Source organism: Panthera uncia, chromosome D2 (assembly GCF_023721935.1).
Source record: "Panthera uncia isolate 11264 chromosome D2, Puncia_PCG_1.0, whole genome shotgun sequence".
NCBI lineage: Eukaryota > Metazoa > Chordata > Mammalia > Carnivora > Felidae > Panthera > Panthera uncia.
The window spans coordinates 49,828,671-49,847,201 of NC_064818.1; the positions used below are offsets into that span (position 1 = coordinate 49,828,671).

Here is an 18,531-nt window from a genome sequence, read left to right on the forward strand (position 1 = left end):
TCTGTGTCTCCCTCTCTCTCTGCCCCTCCCCCATTCATGCTCTGTCTCTCTCTGTCCCAAAAATAAATAAAAAACGTTGGGAAAAAAAAAAAAATAAATAAAGCATTTTAATGGTAACTAGTCTTTAATTGTCATAATCACTAGTAGTACTAGGAAATATTGTAAATAATAATCCTGCATTCTTAAAGGCTTTTGTATGTAATCTATATTGTTTTCACTTTTCATATAAACACAGTCTTATTCATCATCATGTTTTTATTTTATAGTCCTACCCCATGGTATTGCAGTATCGACCAAGAATTGATTTCGGTTAGACCAAGGGGCCTAGATCCCACGGAGATGACTCCTGCACTCTTTGTTTACTCATCAGCAGATCGCACAGGGAACGGTGTGTGGACGAGAGGGACACAACCAGATTTTCAGCATGCAAATAAGGCCATTGTCTGTCTCTAAATTGTCAGTTGCATTTATGTTGTTTCTATTAAGAGTGAACCAAGTGCCATTCTGCTACTGAATCATCCGCATACGGTATTTGTGCTGTCTCAGTGTACAAGTCGTGGTTGCAATCAGCTACGGGTGCAGCCATGATTCAGCCTCCCGGATATTTTGCTTGCCTGTTCCAAGACCGTTCTAACGTTTGATTACACTAGTACTATGACTCAATCTGTGTGGTGTTGCAGTTTTCACATACTTAATATTTTATTAATTTTTGTTTAAATAGAGTACTGTACAAGAAATTATTATATCTTGAAGTTATTTTGTATGGGAAAGTATTTAGAAGAGTGGTTTTTGAGCCACGGTCCTGTTCTAAGCTTTTTCTGTGTGAAATAGTTCACTTTTGAGTGTGCAAGACTTTGGGGGAAGAATTCCGATTATTCTCATCATTAGAGCACATTATAGTTGTAGACATGTTAAGTCCTCCAGCTGTGTGGTCTACCTACCATTGCACAAGGAGGCACGCTAGCCCTCCAGATTGAAAGTGTGTGTGACCGGGTGGACCACTGAAGTCCGATTCAGAACCATTGGAAAGGTCGACAGCTGGCCACACTTACTTCTAACAAAATTACTGCATCAGCAAGGTCAGTCTTTCGTAATGCCTTATGACGAGCAGGTGCTGCTTCGTGAAACATCACTGTGTAGCCCGTTCTATGTATGCGTCATTCTATTGTGGCTCTCATTTAATGAGTAGAATGTCTCTCTTTTTAAGTTGGCCTTAGGTGTGTGTCATTGTGGCATGCAGAGGGTTATGATGATTTTAAATATTAGGATTTTTAGAGCAGATAACATTAGCTATTTTATGGATTTTAGAAGTCTCAAGGCAATTATAAATTAAAACTGTTACCTATCGCAGCTCCAAACCACATGCGTCTAATAGAGTAACTGCAGTGTAGTAGGTGAACATGCTAACCCAAATTAATGATTTGAGGAGATTCCATTTTAGATCCTGTAGTCAGCAGGGGGAAATGGGATTCTTGTTTTATACATAAACTCGTTAAGGTCAGAGCTGGGATAATGTCGTTGATTTTGCAGTTTTGTTAAGTCTTCCATTCATTTTGAGATTAGTCTGCAAGTCGGAGAAAGTCTCATTACCTGAAATTATGTGAAGAACTTCGTTTTAAACCTTTAAATCGACAGTTGTTTTCAAAAAAACTTATTTGGAAATTAAGTTTTGTTAATTGCCTCAAAATAAACAAGTTAACCTCCGAAACTTAGTAAAAGTCTTGAAAGCTAGGAAAAACTGTTTTAGAAATCTGACACGAGCACAATCTGTGTGTTACACACATAGTTTTTATACTGTATACATTGTAGACGTGCTACATTTTCCAGTAAAATGTATCACGGATTAATGCCTTCTGAATCTCAAAATGCTTCTTAGGAATAAAACATTGTACAACTCTAAAAAACACATACAAAATACAGCTAAATCTTGATGCATTTCACACTCTAAAAGGCTGAAACTTCCTAAATTACCTTTTCATGTGTCATTGTTTCAAGTCAGGAAGTCTCTATCAGAGTTTTCTGTTGTTATTGTTTGGACTTTTGTGAAAAAGGTTATGGCAGTGCTTTCTTAATTTCATTCTGTTAGATTCTGTTTGTGCCTGGAGGGACTCAGAAGCAGAATTTAAAAGGCAGATTATTGTGAACTCTTTCAAGATGGTTAGAACAGACCATTACACTCAACCAAAAACAGCATCTACTCTCTAGCTACAGAAATTATTTTGCTGTGCTGTGAAATCCAATTCCCTGACATCCCTAGGAAATTCTAATATTATAAATTTGTCACATCTAGGTCAGTGATTAAAATAGTGTTTTACATATGGAAGTTAACTAACTCAAAATGATTGAGAGTGCATTTTAAAATAAAACCACAAACGAGACCTGTGTGTTTTGGGGTCCCCAGCCAAAACTTAGAGCCTTCAGTGAGTTTTAGACACATGAGCTCTTTAAGTTGGGTCTGTTGCTGCCTCATCACATGTAATTTTACTGTTTTCCAAGGAAATATGTAGGAAGCAATTATGGAATTGAGAATCGTTTTATGTAAAATTCCTTTATTCACTGTTCACATGTTAACATTTTTATGGAAATGCAGTGGAATATGTGCCAAAACATGTGAAAGGAAACGATAGGGGAAGCAGGGCATCAGTTAGCACTTAGGGAAACGTACAGTTTAGGACCGTCCTGAGTGATACAGCATTACTATTCAGAACTGTAGACTTCTTCAACCCACCTCTTGTGGTATGTTCAGCTATAATTTCCTAAGTATGGGACTGCTTTCATGTCTGAGCAATACACTAATTATCCCCTAAGTCAGCTTAAGGAATTTGCAAGAAACCAGATACAAGAAACATATACAGGTGACTTTTGCAGTTAGTTTTATAAACTTAGGGTGCTAATAAAGCTCTTACATAAGTAAACTGTAGGAATAATCCTCTGAATCTGCAAAACTGGAGAAGAAAACTCAATTAAATTTGTTTAAATCTGTTGTCTCTTAAGCAAGAAACCGAAAGAACTTTACCTTCCATAAAGGACTTTGTAATCGCTTTTCTCTGCCCTAGGATGTCAGAGATATAAGAGGGCCAAGGAAGCGTGGATATAAAGAAGGACTGTGGTTCATACAGACCACTTTAACTGAAGTAATCACATCAGTTAACAGAAAAATCAGAATATGGCCTTTTCTCTAGATGAATGGAATACTTTTAAGAGGTATAAAAAATAAACTAAAAGGCTCACTGATGAGGTAAGATAAGGTCATTCAGTCTGGGGTGCGGGTACTTTGGGTAAGGTCTTTTAACTGCTTTTAGAAAAGTGTATTATTTATCCATTGAAAAATCTGTCCCATACTCGACTACGTTATACACTAAAACGAAATCCAAATTTAAGTGATTCTTGAAGGGGGAAAAGTGTGTTATATAATATTGTCAACTCTTTAGCTTTAGTGAAATATTTAAGAGAAAGTGCCTCTTTTGCTAAAAGTGCATTTCTGTTTAGATTTGCTGCATAACTTTTGAGTTCTCTGTACCTGTCTCTTATGAATGGTTTTATATCCAAATAGGCACTCATAAGTGAGAGTAATCTCTTTTTGAAAGATTTTCATAAGAAGTAGAGATCACCAAAGACATTCTACTGTTGATTAACAATCATGCTAGAGAGACAGTTTTAACAGTTTGGAGGGTGGAATTTTTTAGGTTGCAATTTAATTTTATATAGTTAGGCAATAACCTTAAGTAACCTTAACTGCTACAATATCACCAAAGAAAGGCTTTAAACTGATTTTTGTGGTGAGATCAATCAAATCTAAGTTTTTCTTGCAATAATCAGAGCACACTTCCTCTCCAATAATGGCCCTTGTTTTTCCAGCACCATCTGACAGGGCTTAGGAAATCCTCAAAGGTGAGAAAGAGATAAAGCACCACAATTAGCTCCCCCTTTGGATGCAAGTGGGAGAAATACATCCTCTGAAGAGAATATTGAAATTGAGATTTTAAAGTTTAATTTGAGAAGCTCTTTAATTCACTTCATTAGAGTCCATATAAACGAAATGTATGCTTATTTGGTTCCTGGGTTCTTAGTAAAAGGAGAAATTTCATTATAGACAGACTTTGGTAAAAGTGCTGACATGCTTACTTGTATAAGAAATAGTACATTCTATTGGACTTACCTAAGTGGGGTTTTTTTTGTTGTTGGTTTTTTTTTTTGTATTCAAAAGCAAAGTTTTCATAAAGGCAGATTTTTTTTTCTTAAAAAGCAACTCTTTGTCTTGTTTCTTAGTGATTACCTTATTGTGATTAGAATGTAGCCATACAGCCAAATTTGGCAAAACAAGTCCCAGATCAAGAGCATATACATCAAGTTAGGCACTGCCCATCCGCCGTTCTCCCTGGGAGCTTACGCTGTGGCCACCTTGGAGGTCAAACTCACGTGATGCAGCCTGATAGGCCACTGGGTCAACCTCCTTGGATGCAGTCTGCCACATACTCTGGTTTATCGCAAGGAATCTTCCCTCCGGCTAAGCTTTATACCAGTAAGATGTTGGTTGTAGAAATTGCAAAAATGAATCCGTTTGCCATAACTTTAATCTTTTGGATTAGAAACAAAAACGTGAAAACGCTATTAATACTGTAAGACATAGATCCTTAACAGTAAGGCATGTAACATGCCCGCCAGATCTGGTCTATGGAAAAGTCAAAAAAGATGATATATACTCGAGATGTAGAAACCCTTTGAAAGCACAAAAACACCATCCAGTTCTGGATTCACTTGGCGTACCTAGGTCTGTAGCATTTTTGATGGAAAAACATCAGATTGAAAGGTCATTAAAATGTACTTCTACATTACAGGGTTTTCATGGTTTTCTTTTTCCTAAAACAGAGGTATTTTCCCAATAATTTAAAATGATTCTCTTCCTAGGGAAGAGCCTTCACAAATGGTATATTTACTCACTATCCTTAAACTGTATTTGCAAATAGAATTAAAATGCTTCAGCACTTCCTTTTCAGAAAGTTATGAAACTTTAAAATAATTTATTGTAAATGCTCATTCAAATATATATATACTCATTGTGCCCCTTTTCCTAGGATTCAGTACTGAGACATTATTCAGAACTGCCTTTTAATTTTAATTGTCTTTAAATATAGAATCAAATGAAAGATCTGTTAAAATACTGGGTCTAGTTTTCTTCCATCTTTCAGAGCTTCATGGAATAAGAAACTAATCTAGTACAGACGAAGATTAAATATTTCTGGGCACATTGTACAGACAGTAAACAGATCATCTATCCCTAGACTGCACCTCAGTCCACTGGAGCAGAAGTTCTACACGTTAGAAATGTAATGGGATCAGCCTCACATTCTGGGGGGTCGGTTTTCTTTTGCTGTATTTTTTAGAATGGGGATGGGGGCCTAAGTGTCCTTACGAAGCTGTGGCCCACGACGAGAGCTTGTGGGAGAGCGCCAGCCTTCAGCTGCGTTCCTGTACTTGGCGACAACAGCAAGCACCAGAGTTTGATAGAGTAGCCCTCCCGTCAGACAAGACCGTCACAGGATATACTGTATAGTTATGTTGCTAATTTTCCTTTGAAATATAAAATATTTTAAGCTTTTTTTGTCAAAAGTGGTAACATCTTAATACAAATAAAAACCTTTTTGTGGTTGTAAGATTTAGCTTATAAATCATTCAAATTGAAGTGAAAGATTACCAGGTCATTGTTAATGACTTCGTCTATTAAGAATATATGTATTTTTGTAAAGGAAAAGCACTTGTAGATATTTAATCAGTACAAGATATATGTTTGTTTTGCAGAAATAAAATGCTGCTTAGAGATTCTCTTTAAATATTTTTATTTTTGTGCTCAAATGTATTTTCTGTTGATCTATGGAATGTTCTGTATAAAGCTGTATGGTTGTACCGTTGGGCTAGATTCTTTTGTTTTTTAAAATCTGGACTTAGCCGAGTATATTTGACCATGTTAAAAATAGTATCTTTGTTATTAAAATTCTGATTGCATAATTTCTTGTTGCCTGTCATCCTTAATATTAGTGGTTGTAGACCGCAGCCTCCGTTAATTACTGCTGTGGCAAATTTTATGACAATTTTGAGTATCTGAGATCATAAATCTTCTCTTAGAGGTTCTCGAGCTGCTTAGTTTTGAGACGGTGGGCTGTGTCCCCAAGTGATACTTGAGGCCTGCACACACACGCACACTTTAGAACAATTTATTTTGTTAGCTTCATCCAATCGAAATAACCCTTCGAAAGGAACTGTCAAAGAAAGGCCCACGTGAATTGAAAGCTGCTGTCCTCAGCCAGTTAGAGAACAGTTTTGTTTTATTAATACATCCGTAGGTTCTCGCCCTAGGAGCTCTAGTTGGGCTCGCGTCAGACATTCAGGTCCGGAAGGTTGCGGTGACTCCGCTCTCTTTCCCGTCGTTACCGTGGTGCCTGAGCCCTGTCTCCTGTTACTGACACCGTGGTGCTCCCTGGCGCCACCGGGCACGCAGCGAGACGTGGGGAGTGGCATCCGCTGAGCAAGGCTGGACTCCTTCCTTCCGAGGCCGTTGCAGAATGGGAACAAACACGGAGCCCCGTGCGTGGGAAGCGCTCAGAAAGGCGGCACGGGTTACTTCCGTCACGTGTCACTGGCCGGGACTCACTGCCACAGCCCCCCCCTCGCTGAGGCGAAGGCCTCCGGGAAGGCGGGGGGACGCGGCTAAGCCACGTCCCAAAGGGAAGAGAAACCAGGTTTGTGACCTGCTGATCAGTGTCTGGCAAACCTCCGTGTGACAAAAAGGGTCACGGTTTTCCAGCTCGTAGAAGCGTTCTGTCAACACAGGCTGCGCTCTGATCTTCCCACTGGTTTAGAAAGGTGTGGAGAAGTCTTGTACTCCCACGAGGCCTGAGAAGCCGGGGTCAGCCCCTGCTTTCTACGTGGCCGGGGGATTTGCAGGCAGTATTTGGCTGGAAACCACACAGAACCCTGCCGGACATCCAACCCCCTGCCACGGAACGTGGGGCACCGGGACCGCCACCGTAACAGCCAAGCGCAGAATCATGTCCAGGAGAGAGAAACAGGCGACAAATGATCACCACTAGCTCTGACCCACCAAAGCCCTGCGCCTCCTACAAAGCCCAGTTCCGATCCAGCAACTCAGGCGGGCATATCCGGACCCGATCCCTCTTCTCTACCACTCAGCGCTCCCAGCGCAAGCACAGCCATGGGCGTTTGTCCTCCCACTAGATCGTGAGCATCGGGAGAGATGTTGACAGCCGTCGTTGGATAGCCCCACGCCCACGCGACACGCCCACCCCACGTAACTGGCACCCACCAAACCACAGTGGAAGAATCCGGATTCTAGAAAGAGGCAATGCTACTGACAGAGTCTCCAGGTGTCCCTCCCCTTCTTACAAGGACACCAGTCAAACTGATTGGATTAGAGCCCCACCCTCATGACCTCATTTAACTTAATCACCCCTCGAAGGTCCTATCTCAAAGACTGTCACATTCTAAGGCAGTGGGGGACAGGGCTTCCACACAGGAACACAGGAAGACACCCTTCAGAGAGCCATGTGGCGGCCCGCAGACCGGGGTTCAAATTCAGGGTCACTGTTGTGTAACTTTTGGCAGTTTACTTAACCCGGCCGAGTCTCTTGTTTCCTCAGGGTAAAGCACAACCGCCCCAACTCACCCCATAGGTTTGTGGAGGAAGAGTTGCCTTGGCGCTCAGAGCGACCCCAGAAGGAGCAGGGACAGTTCTCCCACATGATCGCGTGCAGATCAACCTGGGTTACATCTGTGTCCTCCCCGTTGGCTGCAAGTATAATGCAGTCAACTCAAATCTTGGGACACCTGGGCGGCTTAGTCAGTTGAACACCTGACTCTTGATCTTGGCTCAGGTCATGATCGCACAGTTCGTGAGTACAAGCCCCACATCGGGCTCTGCGCTGACAGCACGGAGCCTGCTTGGAATTCTCACTCTCCTCCTCTCTCTGCCCCTTCCCTGATCACATGCTTGCCTTCTCAAAATAAATAAACTTAAAAAAAACAAAAACAAAAAACCTCACATCTTGCTTACTAGAGCTATTTCAATCCCACGGTAGCTCACAAAACTCATTCCCACTGAATGTGCTAATCCATGAAGGATCCAGCACAGAATCTAGCACATAGTGGGCACTTTACAGATGTCTTCCTTTTCTCTCACACCCATGTAATCAGCAGAACAAACCTATTTTGGCCCAATTTTAATAGTGTGAAAGGGAGTCTAAATAACTCACCATCCACAGAATATATTTGGGTCTCCAACACAGGACTTCTTTGTCCGAGGGGGATTCTGCTCTCAGAGGCACGGCCTGGGTCTGAGGGCTGAGACATGCAGGGAAGTTGTGCTCAGGCCCTCGGAGCCCCTCCGGGATGGCCCACATACAGGGTAAACACTTGCCAGCCAGTGTGTGCCTCAGACAACACAGCAGCAGGTCACTCCTGTGTTCGACACACTGTTTGAGCACCTGCCGTGTACCAGGTGCTGTGCGGGGCGCGGGGATGTAGGTGGTGAGCCGAACAGGTGCCACCCTTGACACTAATGGAGCCTCCAGTATGGGGAATAGAGAGATAGGGAACACACAATAAATAAATACACAATAATAACACAGAGGGGCGCCTGGGTGGCTCAGTCAGTTAAGCATCTGACTTCGGCTCAGGTCATGATCTCATGGTCTGGGAGTTCGAGCCCCGTATCAGGCTCTGTGCTGACAGCTCAGAGCCTGGAGCCTGTTTCAGATTCTGTGTCTCCCCTCTCTCTCTGACCGTCCCTCGTTCATGCTCTCTGTCTCAAAAATAAACATTAAAAAAAATTAAAAAAAAAAAAACAACGCAGTGTTCACGTAAGAATGCAAGGTCCAGACTTTTCTGAGAAAATGATGTTTATGCTGAGACCTGAAAGATAGGGTAGAGCAAGCCAGGCCAAGTGCAGGGGGAAGCGTGTCCCTGAGGGCAAGAGCGAGCATGGAGGGCTCCGTGCAGCACAGCCAGCTGCAGGAAGCCGGTGTGGCCAGAAAGGAGCGACAAGGCAGAGAGCAAGGAGAGAGGATTCCGGAGAAGGTGGCAGAGGCCGGGTCGGTAGACACATCTGGCCCCGTTTAGAAGCTTGTATTTTACTCTGAGCACAAGAGTAAAGAGATTGGATTTTAAACAGAGGATTGACATCTTTTTTATATTTTAAAATTATCACTCTGGGAGCGTTGCAGAGACTAGAGTGTTACGGGTATAGGACTATAGAACAGAAATGGAAACAGGTTAAAAGCCCAGAGCAGTAGTGCAGGTAAGAAAAACAGAAGGTGGCACTTGAGGTGAACTTAAGTGGCCAGAAGAAATGCTGGTTTCTTTTTTCTTTTTTTCTTTTTCTTTGAGAGAGAGAGACAGAGACAGAATGAACAGTGAACAAGTACATGTGAGCAGGGGAAGGTCGGAGAGAGACAGAGAGACAGAGAGAGACAGAGAGAGAGAATCCCAAGGAGGCTCTGCACTCACAGCATGGAGCCTGATGTGGGACTTGATCCCACAAACCATGAGATCATGACCTAAGCCAAAAGTCACGAATCAGACCCTCAACTGACTGAGCCACTCAGGTGCCCCAAAAAGCAGATTTCTTTACACACATCCGCCCCATCCCAGGGGCCCAGGTTCATTGTAACCTAAGTTTTCAGGTCTTGGGTGAAGCTCTGGATGGGGGTGGGGGATTCAGAACAAGAGGATGGGGAGAAACCTTGGAACCAGAGAGCATCGGCCACGTCCGAGCTCCCACTCTTCCTTAGGAAACCTGGGGTGGGCAGAGGACGGGAGCAGGGAGGTAGGTCGGTCCTGTTTGCAAGGAGAGAAAGGATCCCGAAAAGCCTTCTCTACCAGCCCAGTCCAGGGCCTGCCACCAGGACTCTCATGGGACCTGCTCCCAGCCAAGCGCCCAGACTTGTCCAGTGAGGCCCCTACTCAGCCCTCGAGGCCCAGCCTCCAGCACCTGCGGAGATGCTTCTCCAGGAGCCATCACCCAACCTCCCTCTCTGGGGGTGGTCTCGCCTGCCCTCCACCCCAGCCCTTATGGAACCCTGTCCTGTCACAGGGGTTGGAGGGACACAGTCCGATGCCCGCTTGGGTCCCACTGAGGAGCTGCAAGAGGGTAAATGGCAGCATCTCTTCTCAGAGGTGCCCGAGGCCCTGATGCAAATGTGACCTTCCACTAGCAGAACTCACACGATGTAACTGCAACCGACTTACTTGTGTCTCTCCAGTCCCCTTCCACTGGATAAACATCAGCGGTCCCCACACCTTTCTTGGTGCATTTTAAATCCCAAAACCCTGTCTTAACTCAGAAACCAGAATGTCCACTTAAGTATATTAATCAATGCTTCAACATTCTTTGCAAGATGACCCTTCTCTGTTCCTCACCGAGACCTGGAAAAGTCACCTTCCTTCCAGAAATAGAGGGCGGTCGATTTCCCTCCTCCTCTTGCCCTCTCTGGTTTGGGAGTGGGAAACAGCACAACAGATTGGGCTGTGAGCCAGCTCCATGCCACCCGGGCCTGACATTTAAAGCTCCCTCTCCCGGCCATCTCTCTGGGTTCTTTGGAGGATCCCTCTTGGACCTTTCAGCCACCACTCGCTTTGCCAGGGGCCATGCCTTGATTTCAGTGGGCTGCTCCTGGTGGCCTTCACCTTCTATTCCGGGCAGTTCTCTCCTCTCACAGGCTGCCATCTTGTGCGGGATCCCTCGTTAGTGGCTTCTGGCTGATATTCATAGTTGATATCCCTCAGGGGGTCCTGAACAGCCCTGCAACACCACCCCACTGTCAAAGACAACTCTGTTTCTTACCAGCCTGGCAGTAACTCTCCCTCCCTCCCTCTCTTCCCCTCTCTCCCCAGTCTAGATGCCTCAGGACTGAGAGTCACAGCCTCTGGCCTCTAGATTCCTGTGTGTCAGTTCCAGGCAAAATGTCCCCACAGCCACAGTACACACAACAAGCCTCCATGGGGTGCTATTGCTGTCCCACCCTCACCAGACCTGGGGGCAGGGCCCAGCGCCCACCACCTTTCTGCCCTGAGGAATGGAGTTCACAGCCCAGCTCACTCCCCAGAAGACCTCTGCCTAAATCTTTTGACTCCTGCAGCCGGTGAAGGATGGCCCACCCGGTAACCAGAAGCCTTGGCCAGTTTATGGTCACTGGGTACAAGCGGACTCCTCCCTCTGCTTTCCCTCTACTTGATGCCCTTCATGTCCCAAGGAACAGAGGCTCTCCAGGCTCCCAAGAGAACACAGCTTGCTCCTGGTCATCTTGTCCAGCCATAATATAGCTCTGAATGGCACCAGCAGATCGAAAGAGACCCACCTGCACCCCGCCTTGCAGTGCACCCCCCAGACTGAGGGACTGAGCCCTGGCGCCAGCCCAGGCCAGGCTCTCCAACAGCGGCCCCCTGAGAGCAGAGGGCACGGCCGAAGGAAGGGAAAGCCGAATCCCACCTGAACCACCAGAGTCCAAGATGGCTGACCTGGTCACTGAGAGCAGTGACCCACCCGGGGACCAGGTCGGAACAAGCAAGTCCTGCATTAGGTTGTGCTGATTCCCCACAATTCAGAGGGCTCTGCTCCCTGACTGTGGACTCGGTGCCAGCTGTTCTGGGCTGGTCGATACAATCTACTGGCATCAAACTGCCTTTACTTCTCAACTCCCCACGTAGAAGCAGTTGGGTGAAAAGCCAAAGGGCAGGGCTGTTCTGCGAAGTTTTCCCGAGGGTGCTGATCAAGAAGGGAGATGGAAACAGCCCAAGGACAGGATTGCCTGCTGATTCTTAAAAATGTGCACACTGAGGGGCGCCTGGGGGGCTCAGTCGGTTAAGAGTCTGACTCTTCATTTCGGCTCAGGTCATGATCTCTTGGTTCACGAGATGAAGCCCCTCACCGGGCTCTGTGCTGACAGCGTGGAGCCTGCTTGGGATGCTCTCTCTCCTTCTCTCTGCCCCTCTCAAAATAAACAAACTGTTTTCTTAAAAAAAATGTACACACTGAAGGTACATCTCAGAGCTGCCACTGGGGGGGGGGGGGGTTGCACCTGAGGCAGCCCCAGAGCTCTGGGCTTGAGTGGGGTGCTGACAAGGAAATGAGAAGGGATCCAGAAGTATAACGAAGGAAGACTTCATTTCTAGCTCGGCACTCACTAGCTGTGGGACCTCGGGCAAGCCACCTGGCCTCTCTGGTCTCTGCCGTGGCTCCGTTGCCCTGGGCCTCCCTTCCTGGAACACATCTCAGCTACAGTGACCTGTGCAGCATCTGTCTCCGCAGGCGGGCCACAGCTCCCTGAGCAGACAAGCCAGTCTATGTGGCTCTGCCCTGTGGCCCAGCCCCCGGCACAGCTGGAGGATGGCGGGGACTCCCCCACACTTCGAACTCACACATGCTGCTCTTAGTGGAGACGAAGGAGGTGCCCTCCCACTGGCTCTCCTACACTGGGGCGAGAAGGGGCCTGCTCCGTGCCTGCCTTTTAGCAAGCCCTGCACATCACAAGCTCCACAACACATTTTGGAGGTTTTTTTCTTCTTTTTTTTTTTTTGGTCTTTCAGGAAACTTTGTTGAAGGTTCAAGGACCAAATGAGTGAACAGGAATTAGCAGAGAGGAACATGCCATCTGATTTGGTCTCTCCAGCCACAGGATGCTGGGGGGAAGGGTCATGGTCTCTGTCCTGGGAACTACGGAAGGGGGGTGCTGCCTGGTTAAAGTCACAGGCCCCAGATCACCCCCAAGTGAGTGTCCCGGCGGACAGCGGCGTCCTCTCCCTCGCCTCTGCTGGGGTCGAATAGTTTTGGGAGGCCCTGGCTCCCTGGGGATCCTGACAAGTCAGTCTCCATCCTGGGTTCAGGCGGGTTCCAGTGGGTCCAGAGAACGTGGGAGCCTGGGCCAGTACCCAGCTTCTGCCCCCCCTGCCCCAGGGGACCCATGAAACCACTCAAGCTCACAGAGAGCAGGACTGCGTGGGGGAACAATGCCTCTTCTATCCTCTGGGGATCCGTCTGCAGGGTCCTGAGTGAGAACAGAGGCTGGCTTGGGTGGTAAGACGCTATAAATAACTAAGATATTTAGGCACGTGCCTTGTGGCCTCCATTTGCACTCTGGCTTCAAACCCTGCAAATTTAGGGCTGTGTCTGTGTGGTTGCTCAACGCTCAGGGTTAATTAGTCAGGAGCCATCACTCCTTATGCGCTAGGTACTGTGTTAGTACCAGGTCCTTCAAAGATCTCAATGTCCGGTGAAGTTGACAGACACATGGATAAGTAGATTATAATGTTGTGTGCCCAGAGCAGGGATAGAGATGCATAGAGGCCACAGAGAGAGCATGGAGAAAAGCGTCTAATGCAGGAAGGGGTCAGGTTATTTTAGACTTAAGTGCCTCCCTAGCCGACAGGTCGAGAACAAATTAGACTGCCAATCTGGAATCCAAGTGCTTCCTGGAAAAGCTAGAAGCAGCCCCCCCCCCAAAAAAAAAAAAATCAAATAAAAATAGTAACAACAGCAGCAAAAACTGCTGCTGTGATTCTTCAGAGTGGAACCTGGGCCAGGCACTGCGCCTAGACCCCTTCCACGGGTTAGCTCATTTAATCCTCATAGTGACTGTTCGGGGTGTGGTGATGGCCCTCATTTGGCAGAGGAGGAAACTCTGACTCAGAGAGGTTAAGTGATTTGCCTAATATCACAAAGCTAGTGACAGAGCTGGGATTTGAACCCAGGTCTGTCACATTCCAGAGCCTATGTCTTTAACCACCGTGGCTCGTGCACCGTCTGTGTGCCCAGCACCGTGCTGGGCCATGCACACAAAAGGATCTGCCAGGCGTTCACTATTCCAAAGGGGGGACCTTACAGCACACGCTTAGCTGCTAAGATCTATCCAGCAACTTCAAACACAGTAGGAGGGTAATCTGTGACGGAGGAAGAGCCCCCCTCAAGAAAAGGGAGATAAGATGACTAAGGTGGGAGGCTGGGGGGAGGCCGTGCTAGGAGAGATATGGGCCATTAGGACTGCTCAGCGGGGAATGGTGAGGAAAGAGAAGGGCACCAGGGGCATCTATAAAAGAGGACGGAGCCAAGGTGAGGTGACCTTCAACATCTTCACCCCTCCATCTCACACAGGACACAGTGCCTAGGCACACAGGTAAAGGCTAACTTTTTTTTCAGTGCCTGGATGATCTGTCCCCTTAGCACAATGAAACAACGGTGACCATTGCTTCCTTCTTGAAAACAATTTCTCTTCTCCTGGCTTTCCCTTGCAACTCTCCTGATTTTCTCTCTTCCTCTCTGGCCAGCAGGAAAGGGACTAAGGGGAGACAGGTGGAATGTCTAGGCTGCAATATTTACGGAGACGCTTACTCTCAGGGTCCTGCAAATGCCTCCCTCTTCTACTGTGTCTTTAATTAACCGACAGACGTCCAGACTGGGCCTGGGTTCTCTCTTCCGGTCAGCCTAACTTGCTTCCCTGGGTGATTTCACCCAGGCCCATGGCTTCGCTGACCCCATCCGCTCCAAGGACATGCAAACCCCATCATTCCTCTGAGCTCCTGAGCCAAATATCCAATAGCCTACCCGGGAGTCCCTCTTGGTTGTTTCAAAGACATCTCAAACTAAACATTCTCAAAGTAAAATGTAAAGTCCCCTCTCCCCAAACCACCTTTTCCAGTACTCACAGACTCAGTCAATGTTCCCACCATCTATCAAGTCCCCCATACCTGAAACCTTGGGGTCATCCTAGACACAATCCTCTTCCATCAAATCCACAAACCCCAGTAGGTCTACCTCCTTAATATCTCTTCAATGTGGTGCACATCTAGTCCGCCGTCACCATAGTCTAATCGCCATGTTATCTCAACTGGATAGCTGTAAAAGCCTTTTCTTCCAGCTCCCCATAGTGGCTCTCACCAACACCCCGTCCCGTGCCCATGCTCGGTTTTCGCAACACTATTTACAAATTGCAAATCTGACTATGTTTCCCTATCCTCCACACCTACCCCACTTTTGCTGAGAGCCTTTTAAAGGCTTCTCATTGGTCTTAGGAGAATCAAAATCCTTTAACATGGCCTCTGAGGACCTACATATTCTGAGCTCTGCCTACCTCTCCAGCCTCATTGTGCCTCCACTTGGTCATTAATGATTCTTAATCCAATTCCAGTGTGCATGTGTGGGTGGAGGGGAGTCCCACGCACCAACAAATTCTCTGACGTGAGCCGGGTGTCCTACAATTCAGTTCAAATGTGAGGTTTCTACCTGGAGATAGTGTCAAATCCTGCAGGTGAAGAGTTCAGTCCTAGAAGATTACCCCCCACCTCAGATGCCACCCACAAGTCCAGATTGTCACCTGTGCTTCCGACAGACTGGCCAGAGACTGGAGGTTTCAACAACTTCCTCCTTGGGGTCAATTAATCTGATCGAGTGACTCAGAACTCAGAGAACTATTTTACTTACTAAATCGCCAGTTTATCATAAAAGGAATTAACTCAGAAACCACGAGAGAGAGGAGTTGCAAAGGCACAGTATTGGGACAGACATAGAGCTTCCATGCCCTCTGAGCATGTCCCTCTCCCCAGATCTCTCCAGGTTCATCAACCTGGGAGCTCTCTGAACCCCACCTTTCAGGGCTTTGCTGGGGCTTCCTTACATAGGCACGGCGGATTAAATCATTGGCCATCAGTGATCAGTTCAACCTCCTGCTCCTTTCTCTGGAGGGTAGGACTGAAAGTTTCAACCCTTCAACCACATGGTGGTGCTTCAACCACCATATTCAGGTGCTTTCCAAAAGTCACCTTATTAGCAAACTCAGATGTGGTTGAAAGGGGTTATGAATATTAAGACTCTCTTATCATTCCTATCGTTTAGGAAATTCCAATAATTTGGGGGGAGGAGGGCTCTGTGCCAAAAACAGGGATGAAGACCAAACACATAAATTGCAATATCACAGTCACGATCTACAAGGTCAATCCAGACATACCTGGCCCCTTAGCCTTGCTAGTTTCTCCCCATCACTGAGGTTTTGCTCACATCTCCCCTTCCCTTGACCTAAGTAACTGCCAACAACCCTTCGCTCAGCTTAGTCATCATTACCTAATGAACCAACCCTTCCCAGTTCCACTCGGGAGAACCTACTTCAGGGAAATCTTTCCTGACTTCCACGGCTGGGCTCTTCCCAGCTCCAGTAGGTATCAGATACCTTATGTAATGGGGGCAACTTAATGTTTGCAGGATGAGTTTAATAGCTCTCTCCCATGCTAGCCTGTTAAGTGTGATATTATCTGATGGATCCCCTGTGGCATCTCCAGGGCTCAGCACAGTGCCTGACACACAGAAGGCACTCCAGGAATATTTACTGAATGCTTGAATGAAATAAATTCAGTGTAATGGACGGTAGAATTCAATACATGTTTGATGGTTTGAATTTATCAGTGTTTACTGGGCTTCCATAAAACATATCAAGTGGACCCTTGAGCAACACAGGGGTTAGGGGCACTAACACTCCAGGGTCAGAAATCTGTGTACACCTTTTGACTCTCCCAAAAGTTAACTACTAACAGTCTACTATTGACTAGAGGCCTTACCCATAATACAAACAGATGATGGACATATTTTGTATGCTATATGTATTATATACTATATTCTTACAATAAAGTGGCTGGAGAAAAGATGACATCATTAAGACAATCGTAAGGAAATACCCTACGGTGATAGATGGTAACTGCACTTGTGGACACAGCATAATGTATAAACTTGTTGAATCACTATATTGTATCCCGGGAACTAATATAACTCTGTGTGCTAACAATACTCAAAAAAAATTTTTAAAGCATTACAGGGGTGCTTGGGATTCTCTCTCCCTCTCTCTCTGCCCTCCTCCACTCATGCTCACTCACCCACTCAAAATAAAACTTTAAAAGAAGCATTACAGAGAAGTATTCGCAAAAATGAAAATTATGTCATGTTGTTTTGCATAACTTTATACTTTCATTTTGGAATACACAGACATGTGATGAGATATATACTTTTGTATAAATGTAATAAAACACAAATTTAAGGTGGTAACTACTTCTTGCAAGCAAAGTTGGGATGCAAAGTTTTCAACCATTTCAGCACTATTTTATTTTGTAAAAATGTTCTGAAGAAAATGTGGAAGATTTATCAGAATTGATAAAACTGGACAATAGCAAAACAAATGTTGGGTTTAGTATACACCATAATTTTCTATAATATTAAAATATTTTATAATTTGGGGGCACCTGGGTGGCTCAGTCGGTTAGGCATCCAACCTCAGGTCACGATCTCGCAGTTCGTGAGTTCGAGCCCCGCATCGAGCTCTGTACTGACAACTCAGAGCCTGGAACCTGCTTCAGATTCTATGTCTCCCTCTCTGCCTCACCCCCAACTCACGCTCGCATGCACGCTCTTGCTCTCTCTCTCTCAAAAATAAACATTAAAAAAGTTCAAATACTTTATAATTTCAAAAAGGAAATCATAAGGAAAATATATTTACACAACTATATAAAAAAAATCCGCGTATGAAGCAGACCCATGCAGTTCAAACCCATGTCGTTCGAGGGTCAGCTGCAGTCTGAGTGAGGGCAAATAAGAACCATCTGATACCACAGTTGATTCCTGAACACCATGGGCCGCCCTGCAGAGATCACTGATACACAGATTTTTTGCAATAAATGTACTAGAAAAATTTTGGACAGGTGCAACAATTTGAAAAAACTTGCAGAACCACATAGCTTATAAACATCCAAAAAAATTAAGAAAATTTAGGTATTATGGGAAGAATATGGTGTACCATACATATGTGTATACAGTATACAGAAATATGTGTTAATCAACAGTTTAGGTTACTGGTAAGGCTTCTGGTCAACAGTAGGCTGTTACTTATTTTAGGGGGAGTCAAAAGTTACAAGCAGATTTTTGACTGTGTGGGGGACTGGTGCCCCTAACCTCTGTGTTATTCAAGGGTCAACCGTAATTTCATGGTGTTCAGATTGGATAATTTGGTCCAACTGTGGAATTTATGAGAAATTCATGATAGAAGATTGGACAATTACATTCTGTGGTTAATTACACTCTCCTCTTCTTCACCAAGAGATGCTTTTCCAGATATTCTGTTCTTATGACTCTTCACCTATCCTTTCCTTTCTCTCTCCTAGGTGACTTTCAAATGACTTCACCATCAGAAAAATCAACCTAATATGCATGGCCTTTGATCCAGACATGCTGGTTTGAAGGATCCTAGCTTATAGAAATACTATTACCACTGCAAATGATATAATACAAAAGGGTATTCAGTGCAGCATTTTTTGTAATGGCAGGAAAATGCAAACAATATAAATACCACCAATAGAGGAGTGGATTAATAAATCCATGAAGAACACAATAGGTCCTGATGAGGAGAGTTGCATAGAATATCTTGACAAGGAGGAACAAAGTTAAAGCACAATATGTACATCATGATCCCTCACCCACAATAAATATATGAG

At 45.3% G+C, this 18,531-nt stretch overlaps 1 protein-coding gene across 4 annotated transcripts in view; it reads left to right on the top strand.

Annotated features, from left to right (window-relative positions):
- PCGF5 (polycomb group ring finger 5) overlaps positions 1–6,006 on the top strand; it is a 133,752-nt gene extending 127,746 nt beyond the window's left edge. For 2 of the 4 annotated variants that reach the window (XM_049645410.1, XM_049645411.1), the window contains one exon: positions 267–663. In XM_049645410.1, coding sequence (XP_049501367.1) covers positions 267–314 — 48 coding nt within the window. In that variant the 3' untranslated portion in view covers positions 315–663. Of the gene's footprint in view, positions 1–266; positions 664–3,056 lie in introns of those variants that run through there. The other 2 variants (XR_007460760.1, XM_049645409.1) reach the window with 2 other exon arrangements.
- The last annotated feature ends 12,525 nt before the right edge of the window (positions 6,007–18,531 follow it).